Consider the following 27,992-nt stretch of genomic DNA (forward strand, 5'->3'; position numbering starts at 1 on the left):
CTGTACCTATTTACAGGATATTAGCTCAGCTTCAGTCACAGACCACTCAGATGCCACAGAGAGCAGCTAATTGGGAGACTCCTTCCCTTAGCAAATATTCTTGGGTTTTACGTGTGTCAATGGGCCCTGCTTGATGTGGGGACTTGAAGGTAACAAACTAATTAATTTTTTAAAAAAGAGACAGGATAGATTTGAGGGTAGATATGTTGAGTTCCAAACACTAGTCAAGTCATTTATTTCTGTCTCAGTTTGCTCATTTGTAGAATGGGGATAATAAGAGTATCTACCTCATAAGATTGTTGTGAGGATCAAATAAGATATTTGTAAACTCTTTGGCAAACCTTGAAGACTACACACACACACACACACACACACACACACACACACACACACGCACACACACACATATACATAAATGTATATATATATTAGTTATTAATATATGATTACTGGTTATAAATATAAAAATATTGGTCACATATATGTAACATTAATATACACTACTAATTATATTTTATATATTATATTAATACTTATCTACCAATATCTATCAATCTATCCATCCATCCATCTGTCCATTTGTCTGTCTGTCTATCCATCCACCCATCCATTTAGAATCTTTCCTCTCTATATAAATATATTTTACATGTATATACATTTATATCCTTCCTCTCCTCCTTTCCTTCTTCCATTATTTCTAGCCCTCCCTTCTTCCCTCCTCCCTCCCTCCAACCTTCTATCTATTCATTCTTCTATCCATGTATCTCTCTATTTGTTACTACTATGACTTGTGACCATGGGCAAATCATTAACTCTGTGGGTCTTTGGTTCCCACTCTGGAAAAAGAATGGTTTGGACTAAAGAATGGTTGGTCCTAAGGTCCCTCTTTCCTCTTGATCTCTGGTCATATGAAGGTCTGAAGCAGCCCGAGCCAGTGAAGGATGGGGCAAGAAGGGCTGAAGACATCAACCATCTACCTCTGAAGAGTTCTGGTGGTTTACACCCAGCGGTTTTCTCTGAAAGGCGCTCCCCCAGGACAAATGAGAAGGAATCATTTCAAAGCAGATCAAATAGAAAATAATAATTTATTTTGACCTCAACTTGATGTTTGTAACTCATCGTGATTCCATGAAACTGCTTATTAAATTCAATACATTCAACTCTACAAAGCAAACAGATACTAGAGGGGGCACTTAAAAAATCACACAGACGGTCTCGTATCAACAACTTTCCTGTACATGCAAATTCTTTCAACAGGCTGCAACATTTGCAAACATGCTTGAACCTCCTTTAAAGCCACAGGATATTCTGCTCCAGGCCCTTCTTGTTCAACCTTGGTGCTTCCTTCGGAATATTACAAAGAAAAAATGTTTAACTATGGATCACAACGCTAAACACTGCTGGTCTGGTTATGTGTGGGAAGTATCCTAGAAGAGCTCACACAAAGGGAAGTCAGTGGTGCTGAGCTGCCAAGAACTTGAGCTAAAGTACTGATAAACTGGCCCCAAGTATGGCAGACCCAGGGCAAGGTAATGTTACAAAAGAGGGTTTCGTAAAAATACATACTGCCAGTTGCATTTTGTGTTTCAGGCAGGAAAAAAAAAAAGCATGTCTAACTTTTTAATATGAATATAGTTTAAACAAATTCTTTTGTGTAAGTATGGTTAATAAGAAGATTTCTGAAATTTAAAACACTTTATGTAAAAGGTAGCAAGTAAAAAAGTACAATCAGTTATTTGAAAAAAAGCTGTTTGTTAATATTGCCTTCAAAGATAGTCAGTCAGGGTGGTTTTCTCCAGTTAAAATAGAGCTATGACACCCAGTGTTGTAGAGTTCAGTTTTTCACCTATAAACACAATGACTCTATTTATCTTATATACAAAAACTTGCCACATTGAACGAGGCAGGAATTTTGACCCCAACGGTAGAGTTTGTTTGTTTGTTTGTTTTTGATATATACACAATAACAGAAATGGAAGTTATACAGTAGTCACTGATAAGAAGGAATTGTATACTCTAGTACCATCTGGGGACTTTGTGCCGTGGGTTAAGAGTTCTTGGATGGTCATCCAATTATCAAAGATTTTTTTGTTTCTTTTCTTCATCATCTTTTTGTGGCTCAGTTCAATGATGTTCATCTCCTTCTTCTCCTCGGCCCCTTGCTGCTCCTTCAGGCAATCCAGCCTGCTCTGCATCATGAACTCGCGCCTTCTCCTCTGCTCCTTCGCCTTCACCACGTGCTGCTTCCGCTCTTCTTTGCTCCAGTACCGTCCCATCTTCATCTCGCTGATGGCGTCGTCGTCCGTCGTCATGCCGCTGCGCTCTTCTCGGATCTTCAGGGCTCTCTCACGCAGGAGCCGGTCTCGCACCGGCCTCTTGGTGATGTAGCGTGTCCCGTCGCTTCTTATCTTGACCTTCCACTCCATGCGGGGCTCCGACTGGCTGGAGGAATTCAAGTCCTTGCACATGCTGACCAGGCTCATCTGGCTCTGGGCGTACTCCACAGCGGACTTCTGCTGGATCAGCTGCATGTAACTCTGGTAGTGCTGGGCGTGGGCAGGGATGTGCGCATGCTTGTAGGGCGAGTGATGATAGGGGGACAGATAGGACCCGCCCAGCTTCGGACTCTGCGTGGGGCTCCTGCCTTCCTCGCTGCCCTTCCTCTCTTTGCTCTCCAGCTGTTTGCTGAGCTCGAGCTCTTTGGGAGAGGGGCAATACTTGGGGGCGCCAGTCTCTGGACTCTCCGTGATGGAGAGCAGATTCCTCTGGGAGGCTCGGCAAGCCGCGGCCCCGTCGCTGCCCATGTTTTCCGCAATTCTGCGCAGGGAGTTATCGGGGGAGATTTCTAGGGTGAGCGGGGTGCTGCGACAGCTTTCGCCAGTGTTGTAGGCGCTGGAGCTGTCCTTGTCGGATTTCTCGGGGAGTTCCGTGATGTCGGAGAGCTCGTGCCTCCGGACGTCGATGCTGGTGTTGTAATTCCGAAATCCGCTGTTGTGCAGCATCCAGGATTCCCGGTACTGCTCCTTCAGCTGCTGCATTTTGTGAGCCCGGACGATGTTCAGACACTCCAGCTCGATGTTGCGGAGCTCTTCGTTCAGCATCTCCAGCTCTCGGTCCACACTCTCGGGGTCGCTCTTGTTCACTTCGAGGGTGCTGTTCTGGTAGTAGAGACTGTAGGGATTGGCGCTCTTCACTTGGCACTTCAGTTCCAGGAGTTCTTGGAATCGCTCGCACTCATCCACGGGGATCCCGAGGAAGTCAGCGTCCGTGCAATCTGCTGAAATAAAGGACTCGTTGCTGAAGGGCACGTCTCCGCTCCCAAGGGTGTCCTGGCTGTACATGAGCTTCCTCTGGCTCCCCAGAGTGTTGGAAGCTGTGGTGTGATCGTCCGCGTTGTTCTCCTGCTCGGAGCTCTCATCGTTGCGGGTGCTCTCGTCGGTGCGCCCCACACCGCTGTCCTTCTCGTGCTGGTTGGACAAGATCGTGGCTGTGTCGGTGGTGCCCTCGTCTTCCTCGTGTTTCTTCTAAACAAATAAAAATAACAACAACACTGCTGAAAAGAGGAAAATGCATGGGAATGGTGTCCCATTGTCATCTTTCATTTCATAAAAAAACAACTGTAAGGTTGTTAGTTAGGTGGCTCAATGGATAGAAAGCCAGACCTAGAAGACAGGAGGTCCTGGGTTCAAATCTGCATTCAGATACTTCTTATCTGTGAGATTCTGGTCAAGTCACCTAACCCCCATTGCCTAGTCCGTACCACTCTTTTGCCTTGGAACCGATACACGGTATTGATTCTAAGATGGAATTCTGGTCAGGGGTTTTAAAAAACATACACTCACATTTGTGGATGGGGAGAGATTTCTGTTTTTAGGGAGAATTTTTTTTAGAGAGGTATGATTGGGAGAAGCATTCAGTTTTCAAGATATTTTCAAGATATTCAAATATTTCAAGATATTTCAAAATATCTTAGGATATTTAGCTATATAATAAGTGGACAGAATGTGGTACCCAAGGTGAAGAGGGATCTCCTCAGTTTTGAATCCTGGCTTAGCAGCTCATTTACTGTGTCATGCTGTGAGCCCCTTTACTTGAATCCCAGTTTCTTTCTTTTTTTAAAAAATAGAAACTCTTACCATCTGTCTTAGAACTGATCCCAAGTATGGGCTCCAAGGCAGAAGAGCAATTAGGGCCAGGCAACTGGGTTTAAGTGACTTTGTCTAGAGTCACCCAGTTGAACTTCAGTTTCTTTATCCAAAAATGGTGATAGTAATACCTGTTAAATCCCTACTTCGTGAGGTTGTGGTGTGAGGGGCTACTTAAATCACTTGGCAGATTCCAAGTAATGGTCTAGAAATGTCAGTTGTTAACTATTTTCAGTCCCTCATTTGTGTTTTATTGGGGCTCAAACCTCTCCACCATCCTGAAATCACTGTGTGAGATCACACAGATATGATGACTCTTTAGAAGATCATTTGTTTATGATGATGCATCAGTTATGTCATACGTTTTTACTAAGTAAATTCGGGGCATCAGCCATACAACAGATTTCTCTTTCAACTTAATAATAGCACTCTTCTGGCCAAGAATATTAGTATCTTGAATTACATTGCTTATCAAATGGAAAAGTTCTTCAATTCTTTAGAATCTACAGCTAGGCTGAACACAGCTGGGAGGTCCATCTGAATGTCTCCATTAATTGCCAGCCCCCACAGTGTGGATTATAACCCTTTTCTACTAATGGGAATTTCCCATCTAGACTCCCATGGGAATTTCTGGTTGGCATTTATAATGACCTTCCAAATTTGGCTTCTTTTGGGGGTGGTGGTGAGGGAGAAGGGATAAGAATCACTCTTTCTGGGCTGAGCGCCCATCCTTCTGTCTGTATGGACACATTCTGACCTGCTGAAGCACGCTGGCAGTGAACTGCATGGCTTGGTGATGTTGTTCTTCCAGCATGTCCATGTGTAAGTCATCCAGAAAATCATTTCTGTCATCATCCAGCCATCCTTCATCCAGCTGTGGGAAGGGGAAGCAGAGACAGGACTTCAGCAGGACTTAAAAGGCAGGGTTTGTGGCCATTAACTCCCCATTAGTTCATCCACACTGTCTTACTAATTCTTCACACACAACGTTCCATCTCCCATCTCCATGCTTCTGAACTGGCTGTCCCTCAAGCCTCTAATGCTCTCCCTCTTTACCTCCATTCTCTGGCTTCCTTCATTAGGAATCTTACCTTCTTTAGGAGGCTTTTTCTGGTCCTCTCAACTATTAGTACCATTCCTTCTAAAATGACTTCTCATTTGCTCTGTACATTACTATCTAAATATCTGCAAGTTAGACCCCCTACCTCCATTAGAATATGTATTCCTTGAAGAAAGGGGCTGTTGATCTTTTTCAAAATCCTAATAATTTTAGTATAAGGCTTGGCATAATCACTAGACAAATGTTTGACAGTGGCTAAGGAAAATAAGTTGGGAGATCAGGTTCCAGTTCTGGCTTTGTAATTTTAGAGTCTAGAGAAGTTAATATACTCCTTTCCTCATTTGTAAAATGAGATAGATGAATTAGAACAGGGCTTCGTAAACATTTCCCCCTTCTATTCTGAAATCTTGGAAGCACTGTCTGTCCAAGCCTATGGAGTCAAATCATTAGCAAATATTATGTGCAATGGGGATCCACTAGAAGCCTTCTCAATAAGATCAGGGGCAAAGCAAGGGTGCCCAATAAGATCACTACCATTCAATATTGTACTAGAAATGCTAGCTAGCTATAGCAATAACAGAAAACAAAGAAACTGAGGGAATCAGAATACGCATTGAGGAAATAAAGCTATTCATAGATGATATGATGGTATACTTAAGTGTCCTAGAGAATCAACCAAAACACTTATTGAAATAATTAACAACTTTAACAAAAATTACAAGATATAAAAGAAAGGCACATAAATCATCATTATTTCTCTGCACTACCAATAAAGTCCCCAAATGAGAGAATGAATGAGAAATCCCCTTTTAAAAATAACTGCTGACAATATAAAATACCTGCGAGCCTGCCTGCCAAGACAAAGCCTAGAGAGCCTCTCTCACATTGTTTTTATGAAATGCACAAAATAAAATATATATGATTACAAAGAAAACCCCTTGTCCTGGAACATAGTTTTGGAATCTTTTCTGAAAATAAGTTCATGGATTCAGAACCCATTCATTTATTCCTTCCAGCAATATCATTATCGCCACTGACCTCATCATTCGTGGGCTAATCTCTTGCCCCCTTTTTTGATTATTTCTCATTTGCTTTTAGTTTGAGTCTCTCTATATAGAGTAGGTTGGACCTAGCCTGGAACTTCACAGCGCTTCCCCCTTTCTACCTGGCCAAGTGACGGTCAGAGAACTTCTTCAATGGGGACTCATACTCCATCATCCTTAGAAAACTTAAGTTATGGCTATCAAGTTGAACCAAATGCGAGTTCCTCTTTTAAGACAAGTAGATTCTGGATAACAAATTCAGATTTCTAGACAGGACAATCAATGAAGGGCTATGACTTAGCAAAATTGCCTTGCATTAATTTTGTTTCTACCTCAGGTGTTTATGCTGTCTCTCCTCTAGAGAATGTAAGCTCCCTGAAGATACGATACTTCTTTTTTGTCTCTGTATGCCTCTACTGTCTAGCCTAGTGATGAATGCTTATAAACTGGAAGATTGGGCTTTGACTTTGGCATTGTCTCACTCACAGTCAGCCTTGAAAGAAATCTAAACATTTACCGAATTCAACAATGATCCTTCTTTGTTCTTTGGACTCTACTAAATGCCAAGAATACCAAAAAAATACAAGAGTCCCTGAACTCAATAAGCTTGCATTGGATTGGAATCCCCTCTTTTTACCCTTTGATCTCAACATTTTGGTGTCTAGCTTTTTGTTGCTGCCCTAGGACAGTTAGATTTTAGTAGATACTTAAATACTAGGCACAAAAAGCTTTTCTTTCTTAAGCAAACAATTAGCCTATTTATAAACTGGATTCTGAAAATGGTAAAAATTCATTGACCTCACCGAAGCAGAGTTAGTGCTCATGTTAAGACTAATTACACATGGCGTTCTCTTTTGGACTAGAGATAGAGGCGTTGACATTGACCCACGAAGGGGAAACAAAGAAATATCTTCATATATACTGGAAGTGGCCATACCTGGAGTTCAGGTCTTGCTATGAGCAGGGAGACATTCTTGCTCTCTTCACTGGTGAGAAGTGCCACGGCTTCCTCTCGGTTTTGCACCTCTATACCATTAATCTGAAAAAAGAACAGCATACAGTGATTCAATCAGCCTGTGTGTAGGGACTTTATCCATCCTGATTTTGTACAGCCTCATTGTCAGACCTGGCCTCCCATAACCTCCCTTATTCACACCCAGAGCATCATTTATCATGCCCGGCCACAAAGGAATGTCTGTCTGAAAAAATAACAAAGGCTTTCTACCAATGCCTTTTTCTCTTGGCCACCGCCTAGGAGAAAGCCGCTGCTGGTTTGGCTGATGAGGTAACGAATGCTGAAGCAATAATGTGTACAGGTGGCATTGGGTGGATTGTCAGTGAGATGCAAGAGGAAGCAGAGGGAGATGTCATACTGGGAGGAGAGGAAAGTGAAGGCACGGAGATGCTGCAATGAGGGTGCTGAGTCAGGAGAGGACGTGGGAAAAGCTCAGGCCATATTACACCTAGATGTGCAGGTTAACTAGCAGGCTCAGTAGGAGAGTGCCGGAGAGAGAGCAAGGAAGAAAATTATCTTGTGCTAATGAGTCTTTTGGATCCTGCATTTGCTTTTTTTTAAACCCTTGTCTTCCAACTTAGAATCAATACTGTGCATTGGCTCCAAGGCAGAAGAGCCATAAGGGCTAGGCAGTGGGGGTTAAGCCCAGGGTCATGCAGCTAGGAGGTGTCTAAGGTCAGATTTGAATACAGGACATTCCACTGCTAGCTCTGGTTCTCAATTCATTGAGCCAACTAGCTGCCCTTGATCCCATAGTTTTTTTTAGTCTATTTAAGAGAATGAATAATGAGGAAAAGTCTTGTAGGCATGAGAAGTCACTCATTGTCCTTTATATTAAAATGGCACATGATAAATTAGAAATAGGTGAGTGTATGATGAATGAGAGTAAGGTATGGAACCTATAGATCTGCAACAGAGCAAAACAGCTTTGAGGGATGTGGAGACCAAGCCAACAAGCCCCGAGCAAGCATGTACCATGTGCTAGGCACTATCCTAAGTGCTGGGGCTAAAGACTGCAGATAAGATCACAGGTTATGGACTTCAGGTTGGAAGAAACCTTCTGAGGCATCTAGTCCACTCTCCTTGCTTTCCATTTTGAATGATCAGAGAACCAGAGAAGTAGCTTCACCCCAAGGTCCCACAGGTTGTAAGGGGCAGGATTCCACCCCTCCACGATGTCCTTTTTGGCCCTACCAGTCTATGCTAACCCTGTCCTAGAGACAGGAACTAAAAAGGTGATGAATGGAAATCTGACTAGAAGAAATGAGTCCCAAAGGAAGATGGATGGCTACAATATGGAAGGCTTTACCAAAGTGATAGTGAACTTTCAGGATGAAAAAATATTCCTAAGAGAAATTCTATGAATTGGGCTAAATGTTCAGTCATGCAGCCTAGGAATAATTCAATTAATTTTGCTGAAAATTTCCAAAGACTATTTTCTACTTCTGGGTGAATCAGAATTAAAAAAAACTTGGGTCTGTCAATAATTCTTCAGCGAAGCTTAAAGGAAAAGGGAAAATGGGAACTCATCTAGAATGTTTTCTGCAAGTCTCAACTCTGGGACATCAGAATCATCCATTATCATTAGCCTCTAAGTGGCAAGAAGTCAAAGACTTTGGCATCAAATCCAGTGATTGCATTCTAGGTTCTGATTACGTGCAAAGAGTGCAGGGTGTAAATGTTACTGTGTGAGGCCCAGGTAGGATGTAAGTAATAAAAACAGGCAATATTTATCTGTACTTGACAGGTTGCAAAGTCCTTTACAAATTTCTCGTTTGATCTTCATAACAACCCTGAGGAGTGGGAGCCATTATTCTTATAGCAATTGCCAACAACTGGCTTTTCCTCCTTTGGTTCAACATTCTCTCCCCTCAAAATTCCATCCTTACACACCACAAACTAAAGCTGAATGGGCTTGCCCAATGTTACGCAGTTTGTGTCAGAAGTGAGATTCTAACTCAGGTCTAACCAATTTCTAGTACAGTTGATGCTGTTCAGTCATTGTCGTCTTGTCTGTTCTTTGTGACCTCATTTGGGGTTTTTTATTTTTTTTATTTTTTGGCAAAAATACTGGAATGGTTCACCATTTCCTTCTTCATGTTATTTTACAGATGAGGAAATTGAGACAAACAAGGTTAAAAGACTTGCCCAGGGTCACACAGCTAGTAAGTGCCTGAGGGCAGAATTGAATTCAGATGAGTCTTCTTGACTCCAGGTCCAGAATTCTTAGCCTCTGTACCACCTCACTGCCCCATTCCAATAGAAAGCTCTACCTAATAGGGGATTATGCTTGTTCTGTTGGGCCCTGGAGGTCAGAATTGGGAGAAACAGGTCAAGTTGAAAAGAGGTATAATTAAGTTCTGAGGCTAGAAAACCTTTCTAGGGATCAGAGCTGCCCACAAGTCAAATGAGATAACTCAGAAGGTAATAATGATTAATAATTATGGTTTATATAGGACTTGACAGTTTGTGAAATGCCTCGCAAATATTATCTTGAGGTCAATCGCAATATCTTTGAGAGGCAGGCTCTATTATTATTCTATTTTGTAGCTGAGGAAACTGAGGCAAGCAGAGTTGTTAAGTGAGTTGCCCAGGGTCACATATGAACCGAGGTCTTCCTGACTCCAGGTCCAGCACTCTATCCCCTTCCTACCTAGCTGTCTGTTTAGAGAGAGGTCCACAGGGGGGTTGTTTTGTCACCTGAGGTCATTAAGTGGTAGGAGGGAGGATGGGGAGGGTGTCTGGCTCGGACTAGATGCTCCTAGGGTCTCTGCCAATCTGGAAATTCGATGCTTGTACTGAGGTAGGTCTAAATAAGCAAACAAACAAGATAGCAAGCAACTAACTTACTTGGATGATACGGTCTCCCTCTCGTATGCGTCCGTCCTTTGCAGCAATGCTGTTGGGATCAATCTGAAAGACAGAGGAGGTTTAGGTCCCTTCCAGCTCCACGTGCCTAGGAGTTGAACCAAAGAGACAGACGGCCCCAGCCCCAGCCCCTATGCCCTCTGGACCCACTTACAGGCAAACGATAAAAGAGTTTCCCAAGTCAACCTCTAGTAAACACAATTATCCTTAAGGATATTGCTTGGTATTGCCTTTGTAGAGAAAAGGGCAGTTTCCCAGATGACATACAAGAGGAAGGGCTGGGAATGTTCTCTCTCCAGCCCTTTTTTTTGAAGGTCTATGAGCTGTTGGCCCATTATATCTGAAATGAACCTATTCCATGTTGCTCCAATCTCTGGATGTGTTCACAAATACACAGCAAACATCCCAGAAATAGTGTCTAATGACAAGGACGGCACTGGGGCTTTGGTACCCACTGACGGCCAAGCAGTGAAAAGATGAGAAGGACAAATAGATGCCATGTTGTTTCACTGAGTTTCCTATTAACAACAATTTATATATTTGCCAAACTTTGTATTGCAATGGCTGAAGAGTCTCAGATTCTAGAGAGAATTAGAATTTAGAAAAAGAAGGCTCCCCAAATGACACAAGGGCCAAAGGACCCGAAACCCGGCAAGGGCTGTCAATCAAATATATCTCTTCCCAGACCACTATTACATTAAGATTGATGGCATTCATTCTACCTCCCCCAGATGCCAATGATTAAAATCCCCTGGGCTCCAGGATGCATATTCATGGACTGGCCTGAATCATGACACTTGGTACCCACCCACACTGTTCTCTCTTTTTACAAACTCTGACTCATGTTAAATTGGGTCAGATTAGCTCTGGTGTCACTCAGGATCATGGATGTTACCCCCATGACCTGATTCTGGTTTATAAACTTAGTACACTGGAAGATGTACGTCATTTGTTCTTGGTAGGTAAGAGAATTTTAGGAGCAGGTTTTGTCTTTTCTTTTTAAGAGAGAGACATACATAGAAGTTTTGAAAAGGGCAGCAGTAGATAGATCCATGGTTACGAGTCATCCATGTTCCATGTTTGTTATTTATTTATTTTGGCTCTAGATCTCGATTTCATTAATATAGGGAATCAGTGGTTCAGAGACTTTTCTCTGAAAAAGCAAATCAGAAACTCTTCTGTCATCTTCAGTCTTAGAGAGTTGCCTGAGGTCACTGTGACTTAAGTGACTTGCCCAAGGTCACACAGTCAATGTCAGAGACAAAACATGACTGGAGATTATTGACTCCAAAGTATCTGCTGTGGGTATGCCCTCTACCAGCTACACTATGAGACCTCTCAGCCCTTGGACACTTTGCTCAAAAATGAGATAAATTGGTCACACCGTTTTGCAAGTGGAAACTCGGAAATTGTCATGGTGCTCATCATTAGTAGGCACCTATAAGTTATAACCCACTTCTTGCATGGATGGTGTCTATAAGTCCTAGAGAAAGAGTTACAGAGGAAATTTTGAAACTACTTGTGTGTATGCCAGATGTTTTCATCATATCTCTCTCCTTCTTTCCCCTATCCCATCACCTCTTTTCTTTCTGTGTCTTCCTGCTCCTGTCTCTGTCTGTCTCTTTCCTTCTCCCTGTCTTTGTATTTCCCTCTACAAATGTCTGTCTCTGTATCTCTGCATGTCCCTATTTCTCTCTCTCTGGCTGTCTATCTCTATCTCTGAAACTCTGTCTCATTCCTTCTCTCTTTCTCTCTCTATTTCTGTCTCTATTCTCTCTGTTAGCTTCTTTCTCACTTTTTCTCTCTCATTGTCTCTTTCCTTCTCTCTGTATATATTTCTGCCTCTCTGTATGTCTTTCTCTTTCTCTCTATAAATGTCTGCTTCTGTACATCTCCATTTCTCTCTTTCTCTAGCTATCTACCTCTATCTCTGTCACTCTGTCTCTATTTATCTCTTTCTCTTTCTCTCTATATTTCTGTCTCTCTAAGTCTCTATTTCTCTTTCTCTGTCTTCCTATTTTTCTCTATAAATGTCTGCTTCTATACATTTCTCTTTCTCTAGGTATCTATCTCTATCTCTCACTCTGTGTCTCTATTTCTCTCTTTCTCTTTCTCTCTACATTTCTGTCTCTCTATGTCTCTATTTCTCTCTCTCTCTCTGTCTTTCTATTTTTCTCTATAAATGTCTGCTTCTGTTCATCTCTCTCTCTCTGGCTGTCTACCTCTATGTCTGTCACTCTGCCTCATTCCTTCTCTCTCTTTCTATTTCCCTCTATAGATTTCTGTCTGTCTGTATGTCTAGTCCATCCGCTTCTCTCTTTCTTTCCCTGTCTCTTTCCTTCTCTCTGTTCTATTTCTCTGTATATATTTGTCTCTCTGTATGTCTCTCTATTTCTTTCTCTGTTCTTCTGTCTCACTCACACACACAGACACAGAAACACACACACACACACACACTCACACACACACACACACATAAAGGAAAATGAACAATTGATCTCCTATAGCTCTACCAAAGAACAAGCTGAACTGAGCTGGTGGTACTTAGGCTGAATGAGAGGGAATGTAGTAACTCATTCTTACCTCACTAATATAAATCCCAATGTCATCTTCATCATCCGTCCGGTAACACACAGTGAGACCAAGTTTGTCTTGGCTATTCAGCCGGTACAAATCCACCTCCTAGGCAGAGAAAAGGACATCCAAGATCAGACAGGCTGCATGATGATAGAGACCTGTCAAGTGCTTTGAAAATATTTTGCTTAAACGCCACCCTGGATTTCTTTTCATTTTACTGCAGACAGCAGGTTAACTTACTGAACAAAAAGTGATTATGTCTGTGGGATCAATGCCGACGGCATTTCTGACCTTTCAATCAATATAAAGCCATTTTGAAAATAGTTCTTTCATTGATCTTAAAGAAAGAAAAATCACCTATATTTCATTCAGAGTCAGGACTTCTAGTGGCAAACCTTTTTAAAAAGCAATACTTCAATGGCTGTCACAAACAAGGGCATTTTCATACAAAAGCCACTCGACTATTTTAGTCCAAACGTTTCCAGTGTGTCGAGTTGAGATGATCTCACTCAGGGCTCCTTTAATATTCACAGCAATGTAACTTGCAAAGAGAGATTACTGCATAAATTCATCCCAGAAAGGAGGGCAACACGATAGCATGCAATTAATGTTTTCCACAACAGCTGTGATATTTACAGTTGAGAAATTAGTTTCAGGCTTTATTACAGCAAATGAAAGAAGATAAAAGCAGAGGGGGCCCGAGTGCTTGGCAAGAGACACGAGCTCAGCAAATGGCTCAGCCACAGAGCCCATAGCATGGCCCAATTAGCCCGGGCTTCAGAAGGAAATCAGACCTTTGAAAACAGCGAAAGCCTCTGGGAGGAAGTTCTGGGGTTGTCTTGGAAGTGTTAACAAGTCGTGGAGTCCAATCTAGCCTATCAGCCGGGCAGGCATAAAAGATGTTGCCACAGCAAGTTATAGTCCCCATCCACAGGCTTTGTGATGATACACATTCTTCGACAGCTCGGTGGGTCTGTTAATAAAACGTCTTACAGCAGATGAGAGGAGGGGTTAGGCTTAGGGGGGTTCTGAGCATTGCAGAGGGTCATTGTACAATATTGCTGTTACTGTGTACAATGTTCTCCCGGTTCTGCTTATTTCGCTCTGCATCAGTCCCTGCAGATCTTTCTGGCTTTTTCTGAAATCATCTTGCTTATCCGTTTTTATAGCCAGGTGGGTAATAATTATTATTGCTGTCATGTCCACAGGTCTTAAAGGGTTTCAAAACCCCTTACACACATTACTTCACTTATTCCTCACAATAACTCTGGAAGGTAGGCTCTGTATATCTGGTATCTCCATTTTATTTTTTTATTTTTAAAAATTTTTATTTTGAATATTTTCCCCTAGTTACATATTTCATGTTCTTTCCCTCTCTCCAAACCCCCCTTAGCCGACGCACAATTCCACTGGGTTTTACATGTATCATTGATTAAGACCTAATTCCATATTATTGATAATTGTTCTAGGGTGGTCATTAAGAGTCTACATCCAAATTGTATCTGCATCAACCCATGTGTTCAAGCAGTTGTTTCCTCTCCTGCAGTTCTTCCTCTGAATGTGGATAGCATCTTTTCCATAAATCCCTCAGAGCTGTCCTGGGTCATTGCATTGCTGCTAGTACAGAAGTCCATTACATTCTATTTTACCACAGTGTATCAGTCTCTGTGTACAATGTTCTTCTGGCTCTGCTCCTTTCACTCTGCATCAGTTCCTGGAAGTCTTTCCAGTTCACATGGAATTCCTCCAGTTCTTTATTCCTTTGAGCACAATAGTAAGGCACCTCCATTTTAAAGATGAGAGAACCGAGGTTCAGAGAGGTGGGTGAAGGGTCTTGTCCAGTACCACACAGCTAGTCAATGGCACATCTTCCTGATTTTTATGTCCATCTTGCATTCTTCTACATCATGCTGCTGTTGCTGTCCAGCAATGTCCGACTCTTTGTGACCCCACAGATCACAGAATATCATACCCTTCCCTCATCCATTATATCCTGAAATCTGTCTAAGCTCACATTCATTGTTTCCATGCCACTATCTATCTTATCTATCCATCTATACCTCTGTTGTCCCCTTTTCCTTTTGCCTTCCATTCTTCCCAACACCAGGGTCTTTTTGAATGAGCCTTGTCTGTTGCCCCTCAATAACTGTATGAGGGTCTCCTCTGGGTAAAGCATTTTGCTAGGTGGCATGGGGACTCAAGGGGTCTGCTGGATGGAAAGGACCTGACACAGCCAGGCCAGATGGTTTGTGCCAAAAGTAACATGTCACTTACACAAGAGTCAAAACTCAGAACTCTTAGATAAGAAAAGTGAACTTTGCCTTTGAACTTGATTCTCCCAGAGTATGAGATAAATGAAGTACCAGGGAGATTATATCTAGTCCAAGCCTCCCATTTTACAGATGAGGAAAGGAATATACTTGGATAGACAGTCCTTAGAACTGGTCCACTGCACAAACAGGAGGCAGCATGGGGCAGTGGAATAAGCAAGGACCTGGGTTAAAATCTTGCAGACTGCCAGGTACTACTTATTCGACCATCATCAGTGACTTGTACTAACCAAACTGAATCTTTTTCAACTATAGAAGGAACTTGAACTAGAACAGGGGTGTCAAACTCAAATGTCAAGGGGTGTCAGGGAGAGGGTATATAAGGACTCTTCCTGGCCACATATTAACTTAGAAAACCACATACTAACATTATCTCTGTTTTATTGTATTTTTATTTATTTTATTAAATATTTCCCAATTACATTTGAATCTGGTTTTATGAACTATAAGAAACCACTCTGAACTAGAAAACCTCAAAGGCTCCTTCCTGCTCTAAATCTATTATCCAATATCATAAATAGCTACTGAAAACGAACAATGAGATGGGTCCAGAATTGAACTGGAAGAAAGTTTGGGAACTATAATTGGGTAACTACATAATTTTTTGATAACCCTTAACTTTTCCCCGAAACATGGTCTATATTTTCAACATCATTATTCTTCCAGTGATAAGGTGATGGTAGGTCAGGGAAGACAATAGTTTTCTCCAGAATTGATCACCCAAAGAAAAGGGCAATGGAGAAGGGAATGATAGGTGGGAATGGAAGGCAATAAGTTACCAATGAGGGATCCCATAGAAGGAGAGCTTTAAAGGATGGCAACAGAGAAATTTTGAATGATCAGGAAAGAGATGTGCCAGTCACACAGCAAGAGTGTGGGGAGCAGCCTGTGTCCACTGGTATCCATAAGACATCAAGAGCACGTAAAGATAATCTCAACATATTGGATAGGTCCCCTGTGTGGATTTATGGGAGGGCTTGGAGGAAAGAGGCACAGAATCAGCAGACGTTGAAAGAATTTGCAATCTGCATTGATAGGGAAGAATTCAAATTGGTGAGATGAGAGGGCCACCTGGGTACCTGAATACTTTAAAGATATACAATTTAACAATAATAATCAATAGATGTTCATGAAACACCTACTTATGTGACAGGCGCTGGCAAAAGATGATAGATTTAGAACTGGGGATACCTTGAAGGCCATCTGCTGGAACACCTTCCTTTTACAGATGGAGAAACTGAGGCATGAAGCTGTTTAAAATGGCATGCCTGGGAGGCAGCAAGGTGGCTTAGTGGATTGAGAGTCAGGCCCAGAGATGAGAGGTCCCGGATTCAAATCTGGCCTCAGGCACTTCCCAGCTGTATGACCCTGGGCAAGTCACTTGACCCCCATTGCCCACCCTTACCACTCTTCTGCCTTGGAGCCAATACACAGTATTGATTCCAAGATAGAAGGTCAGGGCTTAAAAAAAATAAATAAAATGGCATGCCCATCATAAAATATAGCTGGTGTCAGGGGTGACATTTTAGGGCTATAGAATTATTATGCCTACATTGCAGGAAAAAGACCTTAGGGGTCATCTAATTTGACCCTCCCATTTTACAGATGAGGAAACTAAGGCCCAGAAACATTAATTGTCCTACCTGGGTCACACACTTAGTAGGTGTCAGTGGCAGGACCTGACCCCTTGATAGGACTTTATGACCCCAAATCATGCCTTTTTGTCACTATATCTTGCCTCTTTTCATCTATACATTTCGGATCCATGTCTTTCTAACTCTTAGGAGCTGGTTTCTGAGACTAGCTTTGACTTACTTTGGGATGAAAAAATTCTTCAAGACGAACCCATACTCTGTCCCCATCTCTTATCTGAAACCTCTCCAACTTGGATGGACCTATCAGAATTTATTCTTGCCCGATACTGCCTTCAAGAAGCCATTCATTTCCTCAAGTCATGGTGAGGCATCAGAACAGCCTTTTGGCCCTAAGAATAATAATGACTCATTTTCTATTATGTTTTAGGGGTTACAAACTTCTTTCCTGATATCAATCCTAAGAAGTATCCCTAATATTACTGTCAGGCATGTCCTATGGATAAGGAAATTGATCCTCAGAGAGGTGCCTCTATGAAAAAGCAGTAAAATGCAAATAATACTGACTTTGTGCTAATTCTGACTGCTCTCCTTTCCCCATCCCCCAAAATCAGGGTGAACCAGGGAAATGTGTGACATTTTTTGGTTCCCGGCCAAATGGAGGGCTCTAAACTGAATGTAAACATAACGTCTTCCATCGCCATAATGGGACATTGTCAAAAAAATGAAAGTTTTGTGCTCCATCAGCAGGTTCTTCATCAGACAGGCAGTCATCAAAAACACTGAGACATACTTTGAAAAGGTCATAGGGAGAAAAATCTGAGTGTTGCTAACACTGCATGTCCTTGTTTTCCAATGTTCTCAAGAGGGGAAAAAAGCCCCTTAACGGTATTTTTATTATATTCTAAGGATTTGACCAAAAGGCCAATCCAAGCTCGAGCTTCATTCACAGGAGTGTCTAAAACAAGGAGGTAATATTCCCACTGAATTCAGAATGAGCTGGATCCCTCCTTGCTTGCTCTTTCCTAGATTCCTCCTTATAAAAGAAACATCGAAAAACTGGAAGCGGTCCAGAGAGAGGGCAACCAGGACAGAGAAGGGTCTGGCAAACACGTCATGAAAAGAATGAATGGTGGAAAGAACCATTTTAAGAATGTCTAGCCCGGAGACAGAATTTAGGGCTTGACCCGATAACTTGCTTTGAATATCTGAAGGCTGCTTAGACTCACTCTGTGTAGCACTGATGGGAAGATGTTTATTCCAGTAAACATTTATTGAATGCCGACTACATCCTAAGCATCATACGTTAGCCACTGGGGATAGTGGGCAACGGAAGAAGCCAAGGGCTCTACGAGGGGGAGATGAGGAGAACTCTAGCAGAGGGACAGGGGAGCAGACCTGCAAGGGGATGGAGGCAGGAGACCTGGAAAGAGAGGTCACATACAGGGAATAAATAGCAGGTAGGTCTATCTGGCTACAAGACAGAGCAAGAGTAAGGGGGACTCGTGCACGACCTTTCTAGAAAGATGTCTTATAGCCAGATGGTGAAGGGCTTTAAAGGCCAGGCAGAATTTTCATTTTATCTTACAGGGAGCTACTTGTCATAGAAAGGTAGACTTTTAGCTCAAACAGCATGATAGAGTGGGAAAAAATGTTGGCTCTGGAATCAGAAACCTGGGTTTAAGTGCCACTTGTGAGGCTAGCTATTTGGATGACCCCAGGCAAGTCACGTACCCCCCTAAAGCCTTAGTTTCCCCATCTGCAAAAGAGTGGTGATCAGACTGGATGGCCTCTGAAGACTCTTTCTCTCTAAGTACTAAATCTCTGATCTTCTATCTTCTGGAACATCTGATACTTTGGCATATGTTCAGTTATGTTGTAAGCTTCTTGAAGGCTGGGGTGGTGTCTCCTACTTCTTTTGGATGAAGCACCCAGTGCTTGACACTTAGTTGTTGTTCAGTCACGTCCAGCTTGTCATGACCTCATTTGGGTTTTCTTGGCAAAGATAGTGGAATGGTTTGTCATTTCTTTCTCCAACTCATTTTATAGATGAGTAAACTGAGGCAAACACGGTGAAGTGACTTGCTCAGGGTCACCCAGACTGGAACTGTCTGTTGAGGCCAGACTAGAACTCAGGAAGAAGAGTCATCTGGACTCTAGGTCCAGCACGCTCTCCACTGGGCCACCTAGCTGCTTCTGGCACATAGTAGGTGCTTTGGATCACTCAGTGTGCTAAAGGAATCATGCTTAACGGGGCTGGGTTCACTGTTTAATCATCTGTAATTCATAGAGTAAAAAAAAATGGAAGTTGTTTCTGGCTGGGCATTTTTTCAGGTATTTCCATTCCCCAGATGACACTACAGACTTCTTTAGAGTCCAGCATCGATTTTAGCTGCTGGCTTCCATTAAAATTATTCCTAGGAGAACACAACTACCCAGAAAGTCATGTTGCATCAATTTAGCAGGATTTTGCTAACGCTTCCTGCAATGTTGTTGAGGCCAAATTCCTTTCCTGAAAGCAACGAGAGGCCCCTGCCTGGACACAAGGTGAGTTATGCCTAGGGAGAGCCAAATGCTCTTCAAGACATTTGCTGTGAGCGAGGCAAGGCCGTCCCCACCACCCTCGAGTCCGTTTGGCTGTCAGGATAACCTTGTGATGTCCAGTTTAAAAAGAAAACCAGCTTAGGGAGGGAGCGGATTGGGTGGCTTAAGTGAAATCTCTTGGGAGTAGCTTTCTCCCTTAGAAATGATTTAATTTTGAGTTTAAATTTAATTTAATTTTGAAAAGGAAAAGATGCATGGGATGAAGACAAGTGGGGAAAGTGCAACTGTAAGAGCAGGGCTGAAAAAGTCTTCTGATGCATTTGTAAATTCTGAAGGAAATCGCTGCTCACTTGAGTTTCTCTTTGTTCTTTGGCAGACTTCATGGGAAGTGGATACCAAATTCATCTGGATGTCATTCATTCAAGAGGCTGAATGAGGGCTTGGTGGGGGCTCTCTGATAGGAGGCCATTTTTGGGTAACCTTTGGTAGATTCGGTATCAATATGGCTATTTGGGGGCAGCTAGGCAGCAGACTCCTCTTCCTGAGTTCAACTCTGGCCTCAGGCTCTTACTAGCTTTGTGACCCTGGGCAAGTCACTTCACCCTGTTTGCCTCAGTTTACTCATCTCTAAGTTTTTTTGTAATTTTTTTCCAAAGTAATTTTGCCAAGAAAACCCCAAATTGGGTCATGAAGAGTTGGACATGATTGAAAAACGAGGGAACACACACACGCTGACCACAGGGTCATTTTACAGATGAAGTGACTGGCCCAGGATCCCACAGGCAGTAAGCGCCAGAGAGTAAAACCAATTTTAACAGGAGGGCATGGATAGCAACCAACTGGGGTTTCAGTAATTCCTTATAGCTGAAAGCAAGGTTCTACAGCCCTTCTGCTGGGACCTTTGCCTCTAGCCCAGTGGTTCCCAAACTTTTTTGGCCTAATGCCCCCTTTCCAGAAAAAATATTACTTAGCCCCCTGGAAATTAATTAAAAAAATTTTTTTAATAGCAATTAATAGGAAAGATAAATGCACCTGTGGCCATCACCACCCCACCAGATTGCTGCAGCACCCACCAGGGGGCGGTGGCACCCACTTTGGGAATCACTGCTTTAGGGGATTAGCTTGGCATGGGCAGTAAACAAAATTCAGGATGATGAATGGTACCCTGAACAGAAAATGGAACTGAATCTATCCGGAATCTCAAGATCTACTTTATTTGGAAGACTTTTCCCAGTCCTGGTGATGCTTTTTCTTTTTAGACTGCCATTGGCTACTCTCCCTGTTTCTTGTATGTAACTAGTTTTGGGACAACGATGTGGTGCAGAGGCCAGAGTGCTGGACTTGGTGTCTAGAAGATTCCTCTTCCAGAGTTCAAATAAGCCTGTGTGACCTTGGGTAAATCACTTAAGATCTTGTTTGCCTCGGTTTCCTCATCTGTCAAATAAACTGGAGAAGGAAATGGCAAACTGCTTCAGTATCTTTGCCAAGAAAACCCTAAATGGGATCATAAAAGGTCAGACACAACTGAAACGACTGAACAGCAACAGTCATGAGAATTCCAAATGGGTCAACATGACTGAAAAACCACTAACCGATAACAATAAAACCTAGTTAGTCCATGTTATTACTCTCATTAGAATTTATACTCCTTGAGGGAAAAGACTGTTCTCTCTTCTCAACCCTCATTTTCCTTTGGTTACCCAGCACAGTACCTAGAACACAGTAAGCCTTAAAAGCTTGTGGACTGACCGATACAGGAAAAACGTCCTGCTGACATGACCATAATGCCCTTGAAGATGTCACCTTCTTCTGGGTCTCGGCTTCCTTGCCTGGCAAATGAGTGGGCTAGAATGGAAAATCTCTAAGGTCAGGAAGAAGCAGCCTTGGGACGTTCCTCTTCCTCTGGGTCTTCAAGCAAAAACTGGATGACCCTTTGTTGGGGACATCATGGAAGAGATTTTTTTGGCCAGGCATGGACTGGCCTTTCTGACTCGGAATAGATTCTGCATTTCTAAGTATTCCTGTCCCTCCTCCTTTCAGAATTTTTAAATGAAGAAGCAATCTCTAGGAGCCCAGTGAAAGTTTAAATTCCTCAAACTCAACTGATCCTCATTAATTTCCAATTTAATTCCAGCTTGAACCTGAGCGGCTTTTTATCAAACAAGGACTAACTGAGCTGTGTACAGCGGTATAAGCATTCTCAATAAATATTTGTTCATCAAGATGAAGATATGATTTTTAAAAAGACTATTAATCAAAGTGGTATGAATAATTTATTGGTATTATCTGGATGGCAGCCTCTAACGTCCCCAAAGCCTTGTTGAGTTGTTGAGACTGAAAGTTTTTTTTCAAAATACCCTTTCAGGTGAAATTTAAATCATTCCAGTCGATAGCACGAGCTTCCAGGAGTGAGAGACACATAAAATACACACAGGTCCAAACAAATGCCAGCTGATCGAACAGCAGACTTGGGGGTCAGGAAGACAGAAGTTCAAATTCTGATTTGGACACTTACTCTCTGGGTGATCCTGAGTAAATAAATAGCATGACTTCTTTCACCTTATTTTCCTCATCTGTAAAATGGGGTAATAATCACTTTTACCTCACAGGGCTGTTATGAGACACCTCATCTTTGTAAAACAATTCATCAACCTTAAAGTGCTATATAAATGTTACTTCTTAATTCTTATTGTTAGTGCTAATGGGATGCTTTATATTTTACATAATATATATTAAATGAAATATACATTTTATACACTTATAAAACATATTTTATATATTTCTCCATAAAGGAAGATAAATTTTTTGGCTTTACAGTAGGGATTCTTAACTTTTTGTGTGTGACATGGATCCCTTTGGCAGACTGAAGAAACCAATGATTTCTCAGAATAATGCTCTTTTAGAAATACTATTTTCCCCCTAATTACATGCAAAAACAATTTTTAACCTTTTTTAAAATTTTGAGTTCCAAATTCTCTCCTTCCTTCTTCCTTCTCCTTCTTGATATAGATTTTACATAAATGCTCATATAAGACATTTTTCCATATTAGTTATTTTGTAGAAGAGATTATAAACAAAAAAAGGAAGAAAGATGCTGAAATGAGAATAATGTTCTTAAAAGTATGAGAAACATAGGCAGCTAGGTAGGTCAGGGAATAAAATGCTAGATAAGAAATCAGGAAGGCCTGAGTTTAAATCTCAGCTATTTCTTAGCTGTATGACCCTAGAAAAGTCACTTACCCTTTGCCTCAGTTTCTTCAAATGTAAAGTGGGGATAAAAACAACACCTACTTTCTGGGATCATTATGAGGATAAAATGATATTGTATTTGTAAAGTCTGCTTTTAGCACCATATTTGGCCCATGGTAGGTGCTTAATAAATGCTGATTTCCTTCCTTCTTACAAATGAAACTTGTTTATATTGAAATACAATTAATAAAATATTTAAAAAATAAATTCCAAGACACCCCATTAAGTACTAGTGACATTAGCACTTATCTTACTAATAATGAGACAGATACCATGTTGCTTCCTTGAGAAAGATTGGCCATGTAGGCAAGCAGATGATCTGGGTGCAAATAGACAGGTCTCAGGGTGTACATCTGGGATAGATTTAGATTAAACATCACAAATTTACTGAGTTCTCACCATGTTGGGAAGATGTCAGGGATATACAAAAGAAAATGATCTAGTCTTGTACCTTTAAAAGGACTTAAAATGGAGCTGGAGTGTAAGGAATATAGTCCCTTCTGGAGTTATTTTTGGTTTGATAGAAAGAGGAATGGTCTTGGAGTCAGGAGAGACAAGTCCAACATTCCCTTGGACATTTGCTAGTTGTATATCGACGGAGAAAAAAGAATGTACTAAAGACTCGCTATTTCCCAAAGGCTGTCCCTAAGCACTGGGGATTTGAAGAGAAAAAGGGAATTTTTACTTGCTTTCAGGAAACTCAGAAGACAAGTAGAAGAGACAACACATAAAAGATAAGATAATCCTCAGAGCCAATGGCAAGGTCCAGAAGGCTTAAGGATGCAATGAGGGCTGATGGCAAAGCCAAAGCTTTTTTTTCCTTTTTCTTTTAGGGAGGAAAAATAGATTGTATAGGTTGTACGGCAGAGGTAATATTTTCCATTAAATAATAGGCCAGCTGATGGTGCCCTCAGATCTGGAAGGGCAGTAGGTAGGGCCAGGGCATAGTCACTTAACTTCATTTAATTTAACTTTCCTCATCCATTATCTATATTATCTATATTATCTATCTCTATCTATCTATCCATCCATCCATCAGTCTCTCTCTCTATCTGTTATCTTTCTTTCCTTCCTTCCTTCCTTCCTTCCTTCGATCGTTCGTTCGTTTCTTTCTTTCACTTTCTTTCTTTCTTTCTTTCACTTTCTTCTTTCTTTCTTTCTTTCTTTCTTTCTTTCTTTCTTTCTTTCTTTCTTATAAGATCTATCTATCTTATAAGGTTTCTGCGAGGATCTGCAGAAATCACGCAGATGGAAAACTTCACATAAATGGTTCAGGATTGTTCCTGGGAGACAAAACATGACTCAGGGTAAGGTAGGACGTGAAAGGTCCTCAATGAAGGGAATGAGCAACCAGGATTCAGAGTTCAGGTGAGGGTGAAAGCCTGAGGTTACTCAAGGAGGGCTTCCCAGAAGAGGAGCCTGAGCTGGGAGTTTGACAGCATCAGTCTCTCAACACCACCCCCCAGATCTGGAAGAGTCAGCGTTTTGTGACTGGCTACCATTATTGGCAGACTGGGTCATGCCTCTACCTGATATCCTGGAGGTCAGTGGGAGGAGTCCTGCTCTTGGATTTTTATCTACTTAAGTCACTCCCTGAAACCTGGCCATGACTGCTGGGAATTTTTTTTCCCTTATGAAAACATAAGCTATTTCTTTTCTTTATTTGGATATTTTAAATGCTTTTAGGGCTATCAGTACACATTTGCAGAGGAAGGTCCCCTAATGGATGTGCAATATGATGATGGAGACTGTTTAGCCCCTGAGAAATGAAAACGAGAAAAAGAAAAAACCCATCTTCCTTCTCCCCCTCAATCCTCCCTTTAATTGTTGAAGGCTAATCAGTTGTAGGTCCACCATTGGGCAAAATGCCAATGCCTCCAAATAGTTGCAGAATGACTGGGATTTGATACTCTTCTACTTATGATCATTGGGGTATTTTAGAATAAGGATATCTGCTTTCTTGGCATATCATCCTTAAAAATATTCCAATAAACACATTAAGGAAAACATTTTCCCCAATAGGTTCTTCTGTCATCATAAGTTATCAAATGCTTGTCCAGGGCAGAAGATGGTAAGGACTAGGAAAAGAGGGTTAAGTGACTTGCCCAGAGTCACACAGCTAGGAACTGTGTGAGGAAGGGTTTGAACCCAATATATCTCATCTCTAGTCTTGACTCTCAATCTACTGGGCCACCTAGATGCCTCCATAAATGAATCATTAAAAAAAGGAAGTATCGAAAACGTACAGCTCCTACATCTGACTTTCTTAGAAACACCCAGTAATACTCTTGAGTTTTTCTCTGTTTCTTTCTCTTTTCCCCTCCCCTCTCTGTTTCCCATTTGAGCAAGAATCCTTATTTTAATGCAATATTTCTGGCTTTAAGTAGATGCTGGATTTCGGTGAGAGTCTTCTTTTTAATTTCAACTAAGATTAGTGATTAGCCTATTTGAACCATATTTGTTTTAGTTAAATTCAAGCATTTTCTATAAACCCTGAAGATTCATCAGATGTGTTTTCAGAGGTCTACGTTCATTGCCACCCCCTCTCTGCTCCTCTCCACTCCCCCACCCCAAATAAATGTAATCCATGGTGGTGTTTTTAGGTTAGAATGTATTTCTCAGAAGACAATCCAAATGCAACTATCTGGGTGAGTGTGAGTGTGTCAGAATGCTGCTCCTTCCCATTAATCTCAGTCTCTTCTAAGACCGGAAAAAATTTTGTTTATTTTTAAGGGGTCAAGTGACTTGCCCAGGTTATACATCTAGTATGTGTCTGAGGCAATATTTGAACTCAGGATCTCCTGTCTCTGTCCAGAGAACAGTTGTTTCCAGCTACTCCGCTGCTTTTTTACAGAACTGATCACCTTTTGCTACCAAGTAGTTCCATCTCCTTCAAAAGTGTTAATGCTGCAGCTCAGGTCACCTGATAACTGACTGTGAAATGGGACAAAATGTTAACCATCTCCAACTGGCTGGCCTCTGAGTGCTATAGATATAATTAATCTGCTTTAACTTTCTTAAAGAGCATCACTTTCTAAAATCAGTTTTTAAAGGTTTTCTTTTACTTGATACTTATTAGAAAACCTAATTTTGCTAAAACATATACAGAAGTCATTATGGGAATCATTCATGGCCCTTAAAATGGTGAGGGAATATTCAGAAAAAGCACTGGCTGGGCTTGAGTGCGAATCCCACTGTGACGGTTACTTATCACCTATGTTTCCTTGGGCAACCACTGGGCTTCAGTTTCCTCACCTTTAAAATGAGATGCTTGGACAGGATGGCCTCGGATGTCCATTCTATCTCTATGATATTTATTTTTTTCTAACTTTTAATTTTATAGGAAATCCTTATCTGTAACTGTCAGATTCCTAAAATCTACTCTGCAGCATTTTCTAGACACCTATTCATGTACACTTTGGCTCTCTTATTAGAATATAAGCTCCTTGAGGGAAGAGTCTGTTTTTGCCTTTTCCCCACATTCCCAATATTTAGCAAGGGGCCCAGATTAAAAAAAAATGAGCTTAAAATGTTTGTTGCTATAATAAACAACAAAATAAAATCTTACCTTTTGTTTCTTCTTTTTTTTTCTTTTAGGGAGGAAAAATAGATTGTATAGGTTGTATGGCAGAGGTAATATTTTAATTTAAATAAATGGTCCACGAGTGAATGCTAGACATTTTGTGTTTTCATTTAAAGGATGAGAAAAGACATTCATTGGCCATACCTCCAGCTCTAGCTCATCTCTGTCCATCTCCTGATGGATGCTTCCCATGTAGTCATTCGGATCATAGTACTCATGAGCGGATGAATGCCTAAGAAGATGAAACAAGATTTAGACGGCTGTTTCAAGCATCATTTTCATTAATCCTTTCCGTGGGTCATGGCAAATACATGGGAGGGCACCGTGATCATTTCTTTGCAAATGGAAATTTGAGGGTTGTTTTTTTTTCCTTCTTCCTTTTTCGTGGTACTCTTGGATGTTTGATGGGAAAGGAAGTGCTTTCCATCATGGACTCTGGTACCATTTGGGGGGCATCGGGTTGCTTCGTAATTAGGAGGCTGTACTTGGGCTTCCTGGAAGATGTATTTTAGAGGGAGGAAGGGCTATAAAACAGGAGAGTGGTCACAGCATGGCCCAAGGCAGTTGCTGAAGCCGAGAGCTTTTCTCCTTTCTCGGGTTCAGTGCGTTTCTCTGAGCTAGACGCGGTGAGCGCAGCTGTCATTAAAACCGGCGAGGGTATCAGGAGAAGAGCAGCCTCCTTTTAGTGAAGGAAATCTGGACCACCAGATGATGGATTTAGAGGCGGGAGAGACCTTGAGATCATTAGGATGAGGACTGAGACCCAAGAAGTTAAATAACTTGTCTAAAGTCACATAGGAAGTTGGGCAGAGCCGGGAGAGAAAGCCCAGAGCCCCTGGACCGGAGGTGCACAGAGTGACTCGGGAAACCCATCCATGAAGCTGGTAACTCGACCAAGGGAGTTCTGAAGAGTCAAGGCTGGGTTCAGAGAGCTCAGCACCTGCTCATGTGTTTCAGGAAGGGAGGGGGAGCCCACAGTGAGAGGGGTGGGTGGAAAAGGTGCTTTCGCCTCTCCCCCCTCCAGCTGGCGAGCCATTCTTTCTCAGTTTGCTCGGGCTTCACCAGGTAGGAGGGCACCTGTTTTCAGAATCGTGCCAAGGCATGAGGGAGGCTGGCCATGTGGACACGGGCTCCCCGCAGGGCTGCTCCCATTATCCTGCCTTTGCAGTCTCGCTGGCTGAGGACCCAGATCTCTAGCACTCCCAGGTTAACCAAGTAATCAATCGGCTCTCCTCATGCCTCCCAGGCACTTACACGGGAAACAACAGGCCAGAAGGGAATAGCAATTTAAACAAGCAAGAGCTTTCAATTTTCTGGTCTTGTTGGGCAAACCTACTCCTTGCACTGTGTACCGGGCTTTTAGCAGTGACCCTGGTGCCCGGCTGGTCCCTGCTGTCCAGACANGTCTCTCTCTCTCTCTCTCTCTCTCTCTCTCTCTCTCTCTCTCTCCCTCCTTCTCTTTGTCTCTCTGTCTCTCTCCAAAATTATTTATTTATTTATTAAACTCTTACTTTCCATCTCACAATCAATACTATGCATTGGTTCTATGGCATAAGAAAGTAAAGGCTAGGCAATGGGAGTCAAGTGACTTAGTCATATAGCTAGGAAGTATCTGAGACCAGATTTGAACCCAGGACCTCCTATCTTTAGGCCTGGCTCTCTATCCACTGAGCCAACTATTATTTACTTTTTAACATCATTTTTAAAAAATAAAAAAAATCCAAATTCTCTCCCACTTCCTCCTTCCCCACCCCCCAAGAAGGCAAGAAATATATTAATTATATATGTGAAAATCACCTTTCTATATCAGTTAGGTTGCAAAATAAAATAAAACAAAAAGCAAGAAATATAAAGAAAGGCAGAGGGGAGTCTACTTCAATCTTCATTTAGAGTTTATCAGTTCTCTCTCTGGAAATATACTGCATTTTTCCTTATGGGTTCCCCAGAATTCTCTTGGATCACTGTCTTGATGGGAGCAGCTAAATT

The 27,992-nt window shown here is 41.8% G+C and overlaps 1 protein-coding gene across 2 annotated transcripts in view; it reads right to left on the reverse strand.

Moving 5' to 3' along the window:
- Positions 1 to 1,066: 1,066 nt before the first annotated feature.
- The window catches only part of PDZRN3 (PDZ domain containing ring finger 3), a 291,579-nt gene continuing 264,653 nt past the window's right edge, over positions 1,067 to 27,992 (reverse strand). For both annotated transcript variants that reach the window (XM_044662438.1, XM_044662360.1), the window contains 6 exons: positions 26,151 to 26,238; positions 12,715 to 12,813; positions 10,114 to 10,176; positions 7,186 to 7,287; positions 4,903 to 5,019; positions 1,067 to 3,524 (listed from right to left, as the gene is read on the reverse strand). In XM_044662438.1, coding sequence (XP_044518373.1) covers positions 1,980 to 3,524; positions 4,903 to 5,019; positions 7,186 to 7,287; positions 10,114 to 10,176; positions 12,715 to 12,813; positions 26,151 to 26,238 — 2,014 coding nt within the window. In that variant the 3' untranslated portion in view covers positions 1,067 to 1,979. The remainder of the gene's footprint in view (positions 3,525 to 4,902; positions 5,020 to 7,185; positions 7,288 to 10,113; positions 10,177 to 12,714; positions 12,814 to 26,150; positions 26,239 to 27,992) is intronic.

Source organism: Gracilinanus agilis, chromosome 1 (genome assembly GCF_016433145.1).
Source record: "Gracilinanus agilis isolate LMUSP501 chromosome 1, AgileGrace, whole genome shotgun sequence".
NCBI classification, from domain to species: domain Eukaryota; kingdom Metazoa; phylum Chordata; class Mammalia; order Didelphimorphia; family Didelphidae; genus Gracilinanus; species Gracilinanus agilis.